Below are 14,692 nucleotides of genomic sequence, written 5' to 3' on the forward strand. Positions count from 1 at the left end.
TTCTTTTAATTCTTGAGATACTTTGCTAGCTGGAACATAAGGAATAGCTCCAATTTTACTCTTAACGATACAAAGGAAAGACTCTTGAATCTGGCGTCTTTACCTTAAAGTTCATCGTGATAGAATTGAATTTGTTGTCTGCTGTTTCCGGATTGCCAATCAGGTAGTCCCAGCTACAGAACACCTTCCAGCTGAAGTTGAAGGTGTTGTCATCACCACCCCCATCGTCACCAATATTTTTGGTCATCCTATAAAAACAGAGAGTTTAATCCAGCAACCAGAATATATATATACATATATATATATATACACACACACGCACACACACACAAAAGGAAAGGGCAGTCAGGGTCAAAATATCATAATTATAGGTTAATTGGAGAAGCAATATGTAAAAGACAGATTTTCAAACATGATTTTTTAATAATCAGAAAATACAAATTTATTTCTAAATTTTGCTTTAATTTTTTAAACTGCATTTTTCAGGCTTTCAAGATTAAAAGACTAGTAAACATTAATGATTTTAACAATAAAACTGGTTATATAAAATACATGGCTTTTATTTGTTTTCCTAAACTCTTTTCTTAGCCTCGTATACTGGGCTCTTAACCTTTTGTGGTATAAGACTCTCTTTAGGAATCTGAAGAAAACCATTGGGTCCCTCCCCAGGAAAAGAAAATATGAGTAAGCTCTGACACTTTTCTACACAGTTTCAGTTGGTTCCCAGACACCCTGAAGCCTAGGATGGACTAAGTCAGGTCAGGTCAGGAAATAACTGCATCTATTTCAATTCTCCCTAGAATCGCCTCCCAAACCATGATTACACTGAATACATGAACTTTCTCCCTGCTCTACAACTCTTGATCAAAAATAAAGATTTTTATACATCCTTTATGCCAAGTAGTTACATATATTCTACTTAGTAATTTAAAATTTTTTTTTGATTGGAGAGTTTAAAATGCATTTATTTACAGGTTAATTTGAGTGGTTAGAGAACTATATTCTATTTATTCCACTTCCTTTTTTCCCCTCATCACTATAAGTAGCAAAAGTGAAATTTCATATGATACATATTTTAAAATGGTCTCATAAGGTTTCGGTTTTTAAAACTATTATAATGATATGGAAGCAAAAAAGAAAGGAGCACAATTACATAAAGCTGACATCATAGGTCGTCAGGCATCTTTAAGGTCATCTAAAGTCCCCCACTGTCTCCACCCCTTATGGAAGTTTATATATTTTAAATGGGCTAATGTGTTATGAAGAATAACCAAATATAATTATTCCTTATATTAATCTACTACTTTATCCTTTGCAAATGGTGTTTATGTGTATTATTATACTATTCTTCTCAAAAACTTAGCAGGAGGTCAGAGTAGTTAATATCATTTTCTTCTTACAGCTGGGGAAGCTGAGGGTTAAAATGACAAAGTCATGACCTGTACCTACGTTATCCAGCAGGAAACCACAGAGGTGGGTAAAGGGCTTAGGTTTCCAGCTTCACTCTGGTGCCCAAGCTAGGACACCATGCGATATGTTGAACCATATAAAGTGCCTTTTATTAGGTCAAAAAGCATTGAAATTAAATGTTTTCCATGGTTTAACCAAGGGAGAAAATTATTTATTTGAGTAAGATGCCATCATTTGTCTTTGCACTGGGCCTCAAGTATATATGAAAGCTTGACAGATACATTTTGAATAAAAGCTGATCACTGGCAAAATTCTGTAGCCATTGATGACCTCCCAGAGAGGGGAGTTGGAGCTGGACAAGCAAACTGGGAACATCCAGTATGTGGGAACTGGCAAGACAGGGAGCAGGGTACTGATAGGAGTTAGGAAGGAGATCCCTGGCAACCTGCCCACAACACATCTTTGTTGAGAAATGGCCCTGCTAGCTATAAAATGTTCCATGTACAGCTCTCTACCCCTTGTCTATAGAGGAAGACAATGTACATCCTTATGAAACTTTTTTCTTTTGCAGGAAAGTTATTGTTTTGAACTATTATATCTCTGAACAACTGCAATGAATCTTTGTTTTTCTGGCAGGTTGTAGAAAGCAATTGTTCTGTTTATGCCTTTGCCTAGGGTTTTATACTGAACTTCTTGCCTTAGACCACAAGTTTACATCTTCCTTTACGTATCGGGGTCATTTGGTCATTCTGTGGATGCATGTGGAGGTTTTTCATGTGTCAAATAAATGCTTTCATAAATCCTAAACCAACAGGGTCACTATAATGTAGCCTCTGCTAAAATGAAAGTCAGGAAGGAGAAGGGGATGGAGAGGGAGGTAAGAAGCAACTCTGCAGATGCTCACAGCATAAGAACATGACAGAAGGGAAAAAAGACAGAGACAGAACTATTCTAAACAGCATGCACACATTCTTGAGAAAGAAGAAACTGCAGCAAGTATTTGATTTGAGTAATGTATCTCATAAAGCCACCCATGTTTATTACAAGAACATATTCTGTCAGGGCGGGGAGGAGGGGGAGGAGATGATAAAGGATTTTGTACAATCATTTATATCTCATCAATTCTTTTTCTACCAAACCTCGTTCCCAGGGCTAGGGGTGGGTGGGAGTCACGGATTGCTTTGTAACTGTCTTGCTATACACATCAATGAGTTTAAACCACTAGCCAATCAGGTAACAAACAACCAAAGGACCATGACTGGAGGGAGGCACCAAAACCAGGTTGGTTTGATTGGCATAATATGAATGACTTTGAGGGGGAAAATGTGGACTTGGTGCCCTGTGCCTATCCTAAATGGCATCTGTAAGCCAGTTAGTAAAAACTGCCATTTCCTCTAGGCCAGCATTATCCAATACAGTCACCACCAGAAGCATGTGTTTAAATAAAATATATTATTTAACTTAATTAATTCAATGTTTATCTCTCCTCTCTTTCAAAAAAATTTCAATAAATTTTTTAATTAAATTAATTGTACCTGTGTGTTTATTTAATAATGGATACTAAAAAATTTTTAGGTGAAATGTGTGGATCATCTTGTATTTCTTTGCACAATGCTGCTCTATAGCCTTTAAATTCACCTGCCTGAAAATTATTGTAATGAGTACACAAATCCATTAATGTATAACTGCATAACCATATATGACTGGCCTGCCATTGGGGCTATGTTTGATTCTTTAATAAGCCAATGGATTATAACCCTAACAAAATTATTAACATTTATTAATTACTTACCACCAGCCAGACATGATCTCACTGCTTCTATGTATTAACTCATTTAGTCCTCAAGGCCATTATGAGACCAAGGTGTTATTACAATTTTATTAAGATGGGAAACTAGAGAACAGAACATTCGTGCAATTTGCCAAAGGTCTTCCAGTACATGGTAGAGCTGGGATTTGAATCCATGCAGACCTGCTGGGGAGTCCACCAGGATACACAGCCTCTGCGGAGTCACTAAAAGGAGCTGAGTACCTGGACCATACACAAGCTTGCTTTCCCAGTGACTAAGGAGACTGATGGACCAACACAGAAACAATACCCATGAGGCCTCTGTAATGTAACTGGCACCCTTGACTTTAATCTTGCCAAATGGAAATGGTTCAAGACTAGAAATATTTTAGATTTTAGAATGTAGTAGTACTGTATCAGTTAGATAGATACCTAATATTTAAGATCTCTGATTAGACAGTAAATATTTTGGATATGGGGTATCCCTTAAGACTTTTGTCGTATCCTGAAAGGACTTAAAAACTAAATATGACAGTGTTCTTTGGTGAAACCAATAATTGTGACAGGGACAAGACCCAAAGTGTGTCACAGACTGTTCCAGAGAGCTCCGCTCAATGTGACTTGGACCCTCAGACAGAGGTTCTTCCCTGAACTGAAGCAAATGGCCAATTTACCCTTTGCACAGTCAAATAAGAGGGTTGGGGCGTTAACTGATGTGTCTCAACTCTTCTCCTAAGCTAGTGAAGAGAATTGGCTGAAGGACGGGTTATTCATAGCCCCAAACAACTGTGCTAGGTTTCTGCAGTGTCTTTACTCAGAGTAGTACAAATACAGGGTGGGCAAAAGTAGGTTTACAGTTGTGAGTACGTGAAACAGAGTTTATTCTTGTATTCTTATTTATTAATTATTGCATTATTTTCCATACAAGCAACTGTAAAGTGACTTTGCCCCACCTGCATATTTGAGGCAGAGGGGAAAGTGGACTGCTGTCTCATCAGTCCCCAGTAAAATTCTTCCTCATGCTGTAATAAATCCCTCTCCAAGACAAATCATGATGATACAGTTGATCATGATGGTCTCGCTGGGGGCCACTTGTTTTTGCTGTCTTTCGCAGCTGAAATTTTTGGATGAGTAATTATACTGGTTTAAAAAAAACAAACAGAGAACAACAGTTTCTGCCTATTGAATAGATTCTGCAAGTCACAAACCTCTGTACACAAAACGAGGGGTCAGCAGCTGTTTCCCAGTCTTGTTTGCAACATTGATTCACACTTCGAAGTACAAAAAGGCCCATATAAAAACACGCTTACAAGCTGGATGGGCACGTAGCCATCAGTGCAGCCCAGCGGGGTGCCCCGAAGGCCTGTGCCTGTGCTCAACCCTTTTGTTTAGAGGATGTAACAGTCTCCCATTAGTGTCGGTATTAAAATAACATTTTATCTCATAGACGCTGCATCCCCCAAATGTAAAACAAAAAAATATATAGATCCATTCTCCCATTTGATTCCAGAAATCATTGCTTGCTTCCCAAGAGGCCAATGAAACTTACGCTTTAAGAACAACCAGGAAGCTGTATCCAATGCACATGATCCCCACCAGAAAATAGGAGAGCGGCAATCTGAAATTCATCCATCCAATTGTTCGTTTATTGTCGTAATAGCCATAAAAGAGAACGGAATATTGCGCCAAGCCCTAAAAGCCAACAACAAAGCCACTTAGCAGATGTTGTAAACAGCGACTCACAGAAAAAAAGATGGACTTCTAAGAGGAATGACAACATCAGTCATTTTCAAACTTGGGAGATGGCTCTGACATGGGCCCTATTGTTTTTGCTTCACAGAGTAAATGTTTCAGCTGCCATACTGATTGGCAGTTACTTAGTTTATTTGAAATTCAGGGACTTCTAAATAGACCCAATTTTTAATCAAATATAGGTTTGCTCAGCTGTGGAGCCATTACCATGAAATGCCCATTGAGTGAAACATCAAAACAGAAAAGGAACAGGCTCAAAGATAGAGAACAGACTGACAGCTATGGGGGGGGGAGGGGCAGGGTTGGGTGACAAAGGTGGAGAGATTTAAGCAAAAAAAAACCCCAAAACAAAAAAAATCAAAACTCATAGACACAGACAACAGCATGGTGATTGTCAGAGGGTAAGTGGGATAGGGGGTTAGAAAAAGGTAAAGGAGGGATAAATGGTGACAGAAAGAGACTTGACTTGGGGTGGTGAACACACAATACAATAATATGAAGTATTATAGAATTATACACCTAAAACCTATATAATCTTATTAACCAATGTCACCCCAATAAATTCAATAAAAAAGCAGTTTATGGTGTCATTAGATTTATAATTTTAAGAGCTTGCTTAATGTTGGGCAGAAGTTCTGAAGCATGCTTCCTCAAATTGTTACGGCAGGTTTCCACTTCCAGTCACCTGAGCTCTCCTAAACCAAAGAAGCTGTGTCTTAGCTCAAGGGAGAAACCAGTGAGATGACAATGGAAGCAATCTACACAACCTTCTTTTCATCGAGACTATTACAGCAGTCTCCCATAACAAGCTTGTTTATTTGTGTGATTACACGCCCTTTCCTTAAAATTACCCACCAGTGTTGGAATCACCACTTTCCAAAGCCACCTGGGTAGAACATACACAGAGGCTGGCATATTCTGATGCTGCTTCCTTTACAGTATTTTCATCTTTCTTTCCTTCTCTGTGTTTTTCACTCTCATCATGGAAGTATTATTTCCATATTACTATGCATCCACTTCCTGAGCTGCTCTCTAATTTCATCTCTCTGGCAATAACTTAATTACTGTGCTTCATAAAGTGAGGAGACAATAACATGCCAATGAGGGGCTTCCTCTTGAGGTCAAGTGAGCCACCCTTGAATCTTAGAAAATCCAATTGGCTGACTTTAACATCATTTATGCAAAGCCAGGGACTTGGAAGCCCACTGTTGAAAAGGGAGGAGAGGAAATGGGAAAGGGAAGAGTCGAAAAGAAGGAGGAAGTGACCTAGATGCTAATTTCCAGGGGAAGAATGAAGAGAAGTCATTTAGAAAATGGCCTTAAACAAAGATTATGCCTAGCTCAAATAAGAGGTTAATGAAGATCTGAAAAAGCTATTGCTTTCAAAATTTGCAGCAAATTTATTTAATATTCTGTAAGAATTAGCAAGGGGGAGAAAACATCTCCAGAAAAATCTCAGAAGAGCTCAAGGGCTTAAGTAGGGGCAGGATGTGATGGGAGGGTATAGGAAAAAACAAAGTGACTCCCTGCACCTTACCTGCCTGTATCTGCATTTTTTAGCTCAAGAAAAAATAAAGCCAACCCCCAAAGAAAATTTGAGGCTAAACAACTAGCAGAAACCTCAAGTAGGAGAAGCAAGTGAGCTAATCTTGTGTCCAAGATAGTTAACAAAATAGACCCAAGTTGGCCAACTGCCCAAGACCCAGAAATCATTCCAGGAGAATAATCATTGGGATGACTTCCCTGCACTTGATTCCATGACATATTCTTCTTTCACATTCATCTAGGTAAGGTCCCTGCTTCCTCTCAGCTATTTTAAATCCAATCACCTTCTACCCTGTCCAGAACCTTCAAACTGGCCCTCTTGTCCCCAGGAAACAATGCCAGAGCCTGGTAAGTATTGGCATTTGGCCCTTTGTCTAGTTTAAAGACATCGTGAGCTGTTTATTTTTTCCCCTAACTCTAAGGCATTCATTTTACAAACTCCTTTGTTATTCCCTGCAACTGACCCTTACCTCATTTCCTAGCTACTGACTTGCCACTTGGTGATAATGATTGTGGCTATAATATCAATCAATGAGTTTTGATGAGCACGTCGCATTTGCTGAAAACTTGACATCATCTCACAGAATCCTCACAAGAACCCGGTGAACTCGCTACTGTCAGGGGAAATAGTTTTCCTTAACTCTTTTGAAAAGCTTTCAGAAGGCCTCATCTCTATATTTATAAACATTACAACCTGAGATCTTTTTCTAATTCATAATGACAGTATTAGGATTAAAAGACACCACCAAAAGAACATGAAAGGAGCTATCTAACAAGCATCTGGTGAACCTGTTAGGTTAGCACAATAGCTACTGGGGCAGCTGGCTCATCTGGTGTATGTACCAGTCAACACATGCTCAGTGACTGGCACTTCATAAATGTTAGATCACATCCAGTCGTAAAGGCCTGGTTTTTGGAATCCTGATTATTTGACAAAGGCTTCTTCAGTTTGCCTGTTACTACATATGCAGTCAAGTTTAAATGACAAAGGTAGTGTTGAAGAGAGAAATTTTAAAAAGCTTTATCCAATCTATCTTGAAGGGTGGCTTAAAAGAGAGACACCCTTCCTCTTCCACCCAGCTGGCGCACTACACTCCACACATTTCTCTCCTTTTCTTAAAACTCCAACAGCAGACATCTGGAAGTGACTAAAATAGCAATGACTCGTAGCCCAGCCAAGGTTCTACTCGGTTTCCATGTGAGCACGCATGGCTTTCTGTGCGGGAGCTCTCTCCCACCCCTAAATCGGTGACAGAGAAGCCACAGTTGGAGCCAAGTTTCAAATGAGCGCTGAGAGGTCCTGTCCAACTCTGGGTTCCATGCTTATTCATCATCTATCAATCGAAATTTTTGTCTCAATGCTGCAGATGGTCTAGTCTATAATCAATGACACCCTTCAGCAAGAAAGAGAATGTTTTGATGATATAGTCGCTAGGAAACAACTTGTGTATTTATTTATCTAGATAACTTGTATTGAGTCCTTACTATTTGCCAAACACTATACATAGGTGGAGTAGGTGGAGTAGCAGACTGGACTATAGAGGCCCTCAAAAAAGTTCTGTACATCAAATATTCTCTTCATAAGCACTTATCACCTGAAATTACATTAGAACTCCATCCTTGTGGTGTCTCTCATGACTACAAATAGAGTGAAAGAAACACTCTATACCCAGAATGGTAAATGAGTTTCAACATCCTTAGCAATTCTTTTCAATTTGTAGTTACTGTCAGACCATTATTCTGAAAAAAACAAATCATAAAGTCAAACTGATAAGAAAGGAAGCTGTAACTTCCTTTCTGTTAAGACATGAGAGGGCACTACGTCAGTCAGGGTATATTTCTACTTCTTTTTGAGTTGTTATCAGTCATTTACACTTTAGTGTGTTTTAAAAAAAGTTTCAAGTGTGGATGAAAAAGGAATGATGTCACAATATCTGGTAGAGTGGGACACAGGAGAGAAGCAAGAAGTGAAAGTCTAATAACACCCATAACAAAGCTTAAGTAACTTAATGTAACAACTGCACCCAGCCTGGCACTTATGGGTTATGTGCTGAATTCTAGCCCATGACCACCCTCCAGTCAGACTCAGCAAACTTCCACCTCATGCTCCTCTCACCTCTGAGTTTACTTTCCTTTTGCTACAACCCAGATCCAGAGTTATGAAACAGATGCTATATGACTCTTAACAAGGGAGCAAGTTGATTGCAAAGAGAAAGCTAGATGGAGCCTTAGCAGATCTAGTTTTCAGTGGAAGGAATAAGCTTCTACCTGTCAACGGTATTATAGACAGTGAACTCTGGGCCCTCACGAAGCTGTAAAGTAGACAGTTCCTTTCAGTGCCCATCTATGTGTTGGTGAACCTTTGCCTCCTTCCCAGATAGGTGTCATTGTTGCTGCCTCCCTTCCCCTTGCTGGCTTGTGGATCCCTTGCTCTCATAATTCAGGGCTCTCTCTTCCTGCCTCTCCTTCTCAAACAAATCATTCAGAACTTGCATGGGAAATAGAGTTACTGTTTACTGGATCCTCTCAGGACTCCAGTAAACTTCAGTACAGAATCCTCCCTCCATGTGTCTAGGATATATATTTGTTAGTTTGAGACTGTCGCATTGTATGGCACATTTAATTAGACCATAAGGTCCCTCTGGGCAGGGATTATATGTTAGTTATTTTTTTATTTCCCAGCATCTGTCATTCAACTTATGCTTGTGGAATGACTGAATGAAAAAAAGAAATTGCTTCTGGTGGTCATTAGCAATCCTCAGTTAGATTAAGTTCCTTCAAGTTTTTATCTAAACAACCCTTTTCTAATTTTCTGCTCTTTACTACCCCATTTTAATAAAATAGAATAAATCATTCAAGACAGTAACATGACAATAACAATCTCATGTTGGAAATTAATGAATCAAAACAACAAAAAAGTGTCTGGGAGACACTAAAGCTGGCAAAATGCCTTAATTTTTTCTGCTGTCTAATTGCCTCAAACTCTTACAAAATGAGACATCCCAGTGCTAGAAAATGAGCTGCTATGTATGAATTCTTCCCACATAAGAAAACTAGTCTTCATTTGTTTCACAAGATAGACATTAAAAGCATTATATTATGGGGGTTTGTTGTTCTTTGACGTCTAGACTTGTAAATCTGCCCATTAGTTCTTTGAAGTCATGCAGAATGAAGCATTGTGAATTCATACATGAAAAGCAATGGGTGTGGTCATTGGGATACAGCTCATGCTGGGAATTACCTTAGTATTATCTATTTAAGAATGAATTTTTGAACAAATAAAAATATTTTTAAAAATAGAGAAAATATTGAGACTTAGAAAAAAGAAATGAATTCAAAAATTTTCAATCCCATATAAGTAGTGCATATTTTATTTCAAATAGTTAAGATGATGGAATGTAATTAATTTGAGGTACTTTTTATAAAAAGCAAATAATGTCTATTGGAGATACATGATGTTAGAACATAGGATAAAGTTTTTACTGAATTGCTTTCAAATGTTTATAAATTTAAATAATCTATTTGTCACAGTAGATGCATTGGACTCTGATTTGGTGCTATTTGTATTATATAATGTAATTTAATAGTTTGCAAGGTTCTAGCCTAACTCAATGGCTCAGCCTTTAATCTATTAGGTTGACAGCCAGTATTTAGATATCCGCAAATTCCTACCATGTAAACTGAGCTCTTTCAAACCACCTTAGTCTCTTACTTGGTCATAATGATAGATTGTCCCTTGTCTCACATTTATCTTGTCTTCCTCCAATCTGTTGAGTTTTTCAAAATTCGAGTCTGATAATGCCACTACCCACACACCACCCACTTAAATTACTTTTAATTGCTCTGAGAAAAAAAATGATCATGTCTTAAATTCTAGAATGTCCCACATGGTTTGATATCCTTCTATCTCTCCACTGCCACCTGTCCCTGACACCCCTTCACACTCTGAACTCTAATTTCACTGTCATTATGGTTCCTTGAGTGAGACAACCCTCTTTCACCACAAGGCCTTTGCATTTGCTGTTTTCATTACCTAGAATGTATCTCCCTTCTCTCAAATTGAGAGCTTGTACTGACTTTTCAGAGCCACTTTCAAATGCCACTTTCTCAGAAAAACTTAGCTCCTATTATCCACCTCCCTCCCTTAGGTAATAAGTAAGGTCAGGTGTCCTGCTATATGTTCCCTAAATACTATTTACCTTACTTTCATAGCACTTGGCACAGTTTTATGTACGTTTAGTTTTGTGATTATTTGATTACTCTACTAGACTTTAAGTTTCTGAGGACAGAGACCTTGTTGGGTTTTGCTCACCTTCGCTTAATGCCTAGCACACTGCCTGGTACCTAGATAATCTTCAATAAATGTTCACTGAACTGATGAAAAGACTCATTTCTGAAATCACATCCAAAGAAGTTATGCTTCATGTTAAGCGTGGCATCAGGATCATAAGCATTCCAAATTTTTGCAAAAATAAGCTCATCTTTTGTTTGGCCAGGCACAGCTTGAGGGAGATACTGAAAAATGGAAGTTATTGCTGAAGATGAAACAAAGCCCTGGTAGGACTACAGACCATAAGGAATCAGTTGTCCAAGTTTAAGAGAACAGAAGGACACCAAGAAAGCTAAAAGCAGGCCCAGGGATGTCTCCTATCACAAGCTATAGATATGTCATACAGAAGTCCAGGAGCAGCAGGTTAAGAAAGCCGTGAAACAAAAGAACCTAGGACCTATAACAGAATACAAAATGCCTCTCATTTTAATCAAACCTCATGAGTCTTTGAACCAAATGGAACTGCACTGGACACTGAGGGAGTAAAGCAAATACAGGAGCCCTTAGATCCTGCCAATCCCAGTCCATGTGCCCAAGCAGGGCCACCCTCTGCTCAGTGAAATCTTCAAAGGAGTAATACTATGGATAGAGATGAGAGGATTCTCACCCTTTCCAATCTAAGATCTCCAGTCCAGGGAAGAATCATATCCCTTGGACTCTACAAGCCCAGATTTGTCCTCAAGAGGCTTAGCAATCTGGCTTGGGGTTATACTTTTGCTCTCACCAATGAATAATTTATGATCTAGGAGTTCAGTCCCTGCTGAGTCAGCACTTGACTAGGTTGAAACAATGGCTGTGGCAAAGAAGTCATGCTAGTGTGTTTGAAACTTGTTGAAACTAAATACCAAGAACAAAGCAACAGAAACAGTTCTGATCTAAAGTAGAGGAGCCTAGTCACATTTTCAGAGCCAACAGACCCTTATAGCAGCCCTTCAAAAGATAGCTTCCAGTTACCACCACTTTGGATTGACCAAAATAGATTATGATGTGTCCATCCTGAGACCACACCCCACCAGGATTCCTCCAGCAAATGACTGAGCATGGTGAGGAACACTAGACCCAGGTTATTCTTGAGTGACATGGGAGTCTTCCAATAGTCATTTCTTGCTTAGGGACTCATCCTTAGCCCAGCCAAGACTTTTTTCAGAACTGTACTGCAGTCTGAGACTCTTCTTATCAACTCTTCCTTCCCTCTCTCCTTTCACAGGTATCAGACCTGCTTTGCCACCGGAAGCCTCTCTCTTACCCCATTCTGCTCATATTCCCTTTTCTCATTTACAGTCACCCCCTCCCCTATTTTTCCTACACCTAATATCATTTTGGTGTCTATTTCTCAGGAAACCTAAAGTGATTTACCTCTTCCAAAAGACTCCTTGAAAATAAAGATGCATTTGAACTGCTGAAATAGTCCAAAAAGAAAAGCTATATTATTCCACATGTGAATCATAATGTGTATCTTCTAAATGTGGTCAGTACAATAAGAGATGAAGGGACTTAAGATAACAGATATGTTTGAGAGGAGATGCTCTCACTTTGAAAGATCATCACTTAAAAGAACTGTTGATGATCGTGAAATAAGGAACTGAACTGCTATTTGTTAACATTCAGAATGTCTGTGACAGTCTCCCTCGAGTATAGACCTCCCTCAAGTAGGAAATATGGCAGAAGTGGGCAGGGAAGAAGAATAGGCTTTGAATGATGTTAGAGTAAAACAATTTGACATTAAAGTCAGCCACATTTTAGCTTGAATTTCAGTGTCTCCTCTAATTACAAGTTCTGTCTTTGGCAAACTAACTTCTCTCAGTCCCAGTTCTCTCAACTATACAATGATTATTGATTTTCATCTTGAAGGGTTGTTATAAAATGCAATGCATGGGCCTCATTAACACATAATAGGTGTTAATTTCCCCATCCTGCCCAACAGAGCTTCCCCCACCTCCCACAGCTATTAAGACCAGCAGAACAGGCAAGGAAAAACTGATGTACTACTTATCCATAGGCAATATACAAGATGCCCTCAAGCTGGAAAGCTAAATGCATTCCCCTTTTTTCACAACTCAAGCCTTTACCCATATGATCTCACTGTCTGATGTCAGCTCAAGCTCCTTCCAAATTCCACCTCAGTTCTTCCCTCTCTCTCCCTTAAAAGAATATCACAACTATACAGTCTCTTCCTCTTTATCATTCCTACATCACCCTGTGTCTCCAAGTATCTTGCCAACACATGCATCTTCTTCTTACTGACTTAAACTGCTTCTGATTCTACAGCTTCAAATACCATTTCTGCTAATTGGATTCATAGTATACATATTAGATAATCTCCCTATTTCTTACTATCTTAATAAAATGTATTTTCCCCTGATCAGTAAGATCAATCACTAAGCATTCAATAAAAGGATTAAAAATATAGTGCTTTCTACATGATGACTTTGAGAAGCCGTAAGACTGACTGACCTAGAATATATGAAATGGTATTTGTCTGCTATTAATTAAAGAGAATTTGGATGAATTGCGATACACGCTTATAAGTCACAGAACATCGAGCTTCCGAGGAGTTACTCCATGGGGGAGGGGAGTATAGGGGGAAGTTTCAGGCTTCCAACATGAAGCTCAACAGAGAAGCAGCTCCTTACAACCTTCCCCACCTCCATCCTAAAGGTTTTCCTGGCCCTTGCCATTTTATAGCCCCCTCTACCACAAGAGGTCATGCCTGCCTCTATTAACTGTGTTCTATAAATATTTTCCGCTTCTCTTTTCCTGCATCGATATGGCATTGCTTAGCTAAACTGGCACATTAATCTTCTTAGATGCAACAAACCATTAATCCATGGTCCAATTAGACTGTTCAGGCACCAGTCATCTATGTCTTGGGCCAGAAACATGTCTTTCCCCCAGGCATCTCTGGAAGTGCAGAATTCTGAGTTTTCAGGGATCCCAAGGACATTTGGTCAAGGGTTTCCTCCATGGTGTCATGATAGATGGAATCCGGGGCTGTCCAGTTAGGTCATCTTATAATACAGAGCGGGCTCCTTTATGAGGTAATTGTTCTGACGATCAAGTAAAAAGCTCAGGCAAGAGTAAACACTAAACCTGTCATTCTATTTGAGGAGCTAATTTAGAAATTGCATATTTACTGTAAAAGCTGAAAATGGGACCCTTTGTGAGGAAGATGTAGCATTAAATGAAGTCAGTCTGTGTTCCAGGAACACTCCGTGAGAGGCTTGTTGGAAATCAATGCAGGAAAGTTACGACAGGCAAAGGACATAGGAAGGGCACTAGATTAGGAACCACTCATTAGCCGTAAGATCCTGAGCGCGCTTCCATAACTCAGTTTCCCTAACTTTATAACCTGGGACATGGGATGGAAGATCTCTAAGGACACCTCTCTCTCTAAAAATCTCTTACTTTGTGATACGTCAGACAACTGAGTGGTTACAGGATGCAGAAAAATGAAGAAAGCCTAAGTGAATAATATCACTTTTATTTTTTCTTGGCCTTTTGACATTCTCTCACTGCCTTAGACTCATTTTTCTTCAGGCAGGCTTAGACTGATAAAGGAAAATGAATATCGAAGAAGCCACCTTCCTCTTCATCTTTTCCAACTGATTAAATATCTCTCAGATCCCAAATGGACATTTTTACCAAAGCTTTTAATTTCAGTTATTTGACAAATGTGTATGTACTTAAACTTCCAAAATATGCTTAAAAACAAAAGAGGCTTTTGTTCATATTTTCAGTTCTTCTTTTCTCTGATACGACCAGACATCAGAAAATGAAGATGATATTATTAGTTCTTAAACTTATTAACCAGACTTGAAGTTCATTATCTTGTTAGTCAGAGGAAGACATTGAGAAATCAAAGTGGT

At 38.9% G+C, this 14,692-nt stretch overlaps 1 protein-coding gene across 1 annotated transcript in view; it reads right to left on the bottom strand.

Moving 5' to 3' along the window:
• TMC1 (transmembrane channel like 1) overlaps positions 1-14,692 on the bottom strand; it is a gene marked incomplete at both ends in the record, with an annotated part of 151,791 nt that overhangs the window by 29,754 nt on the left and 107,345 nt on the right. Inside the window, 2 exons of the mRNA XM_081150770.1 lie at positions 104-248; positions 4,749-4,891. Of these exons, the coding sequence (XP_081006896.1) occupies positions 104-248; positions 4,749-4,891 (288 nt within the window). The remainder of the gene's footprint in view (positions 1-103; positions 249-4,748; positions 4,892-14,692) is intronic.

The sequence above is a fragment of the Miniopterus schreibersii genome, assembly GCF_964146895.1.
Source record: "Miniopterus schreibersii genome assembly, chromosome: 11".
NCBI classification, from domain to species: Eukaryota; Metazoa; Chordata; class Mammalia; order Chiroptera; family Miniopteridae; genus Miniopterus; species Miniopterus schreibersii.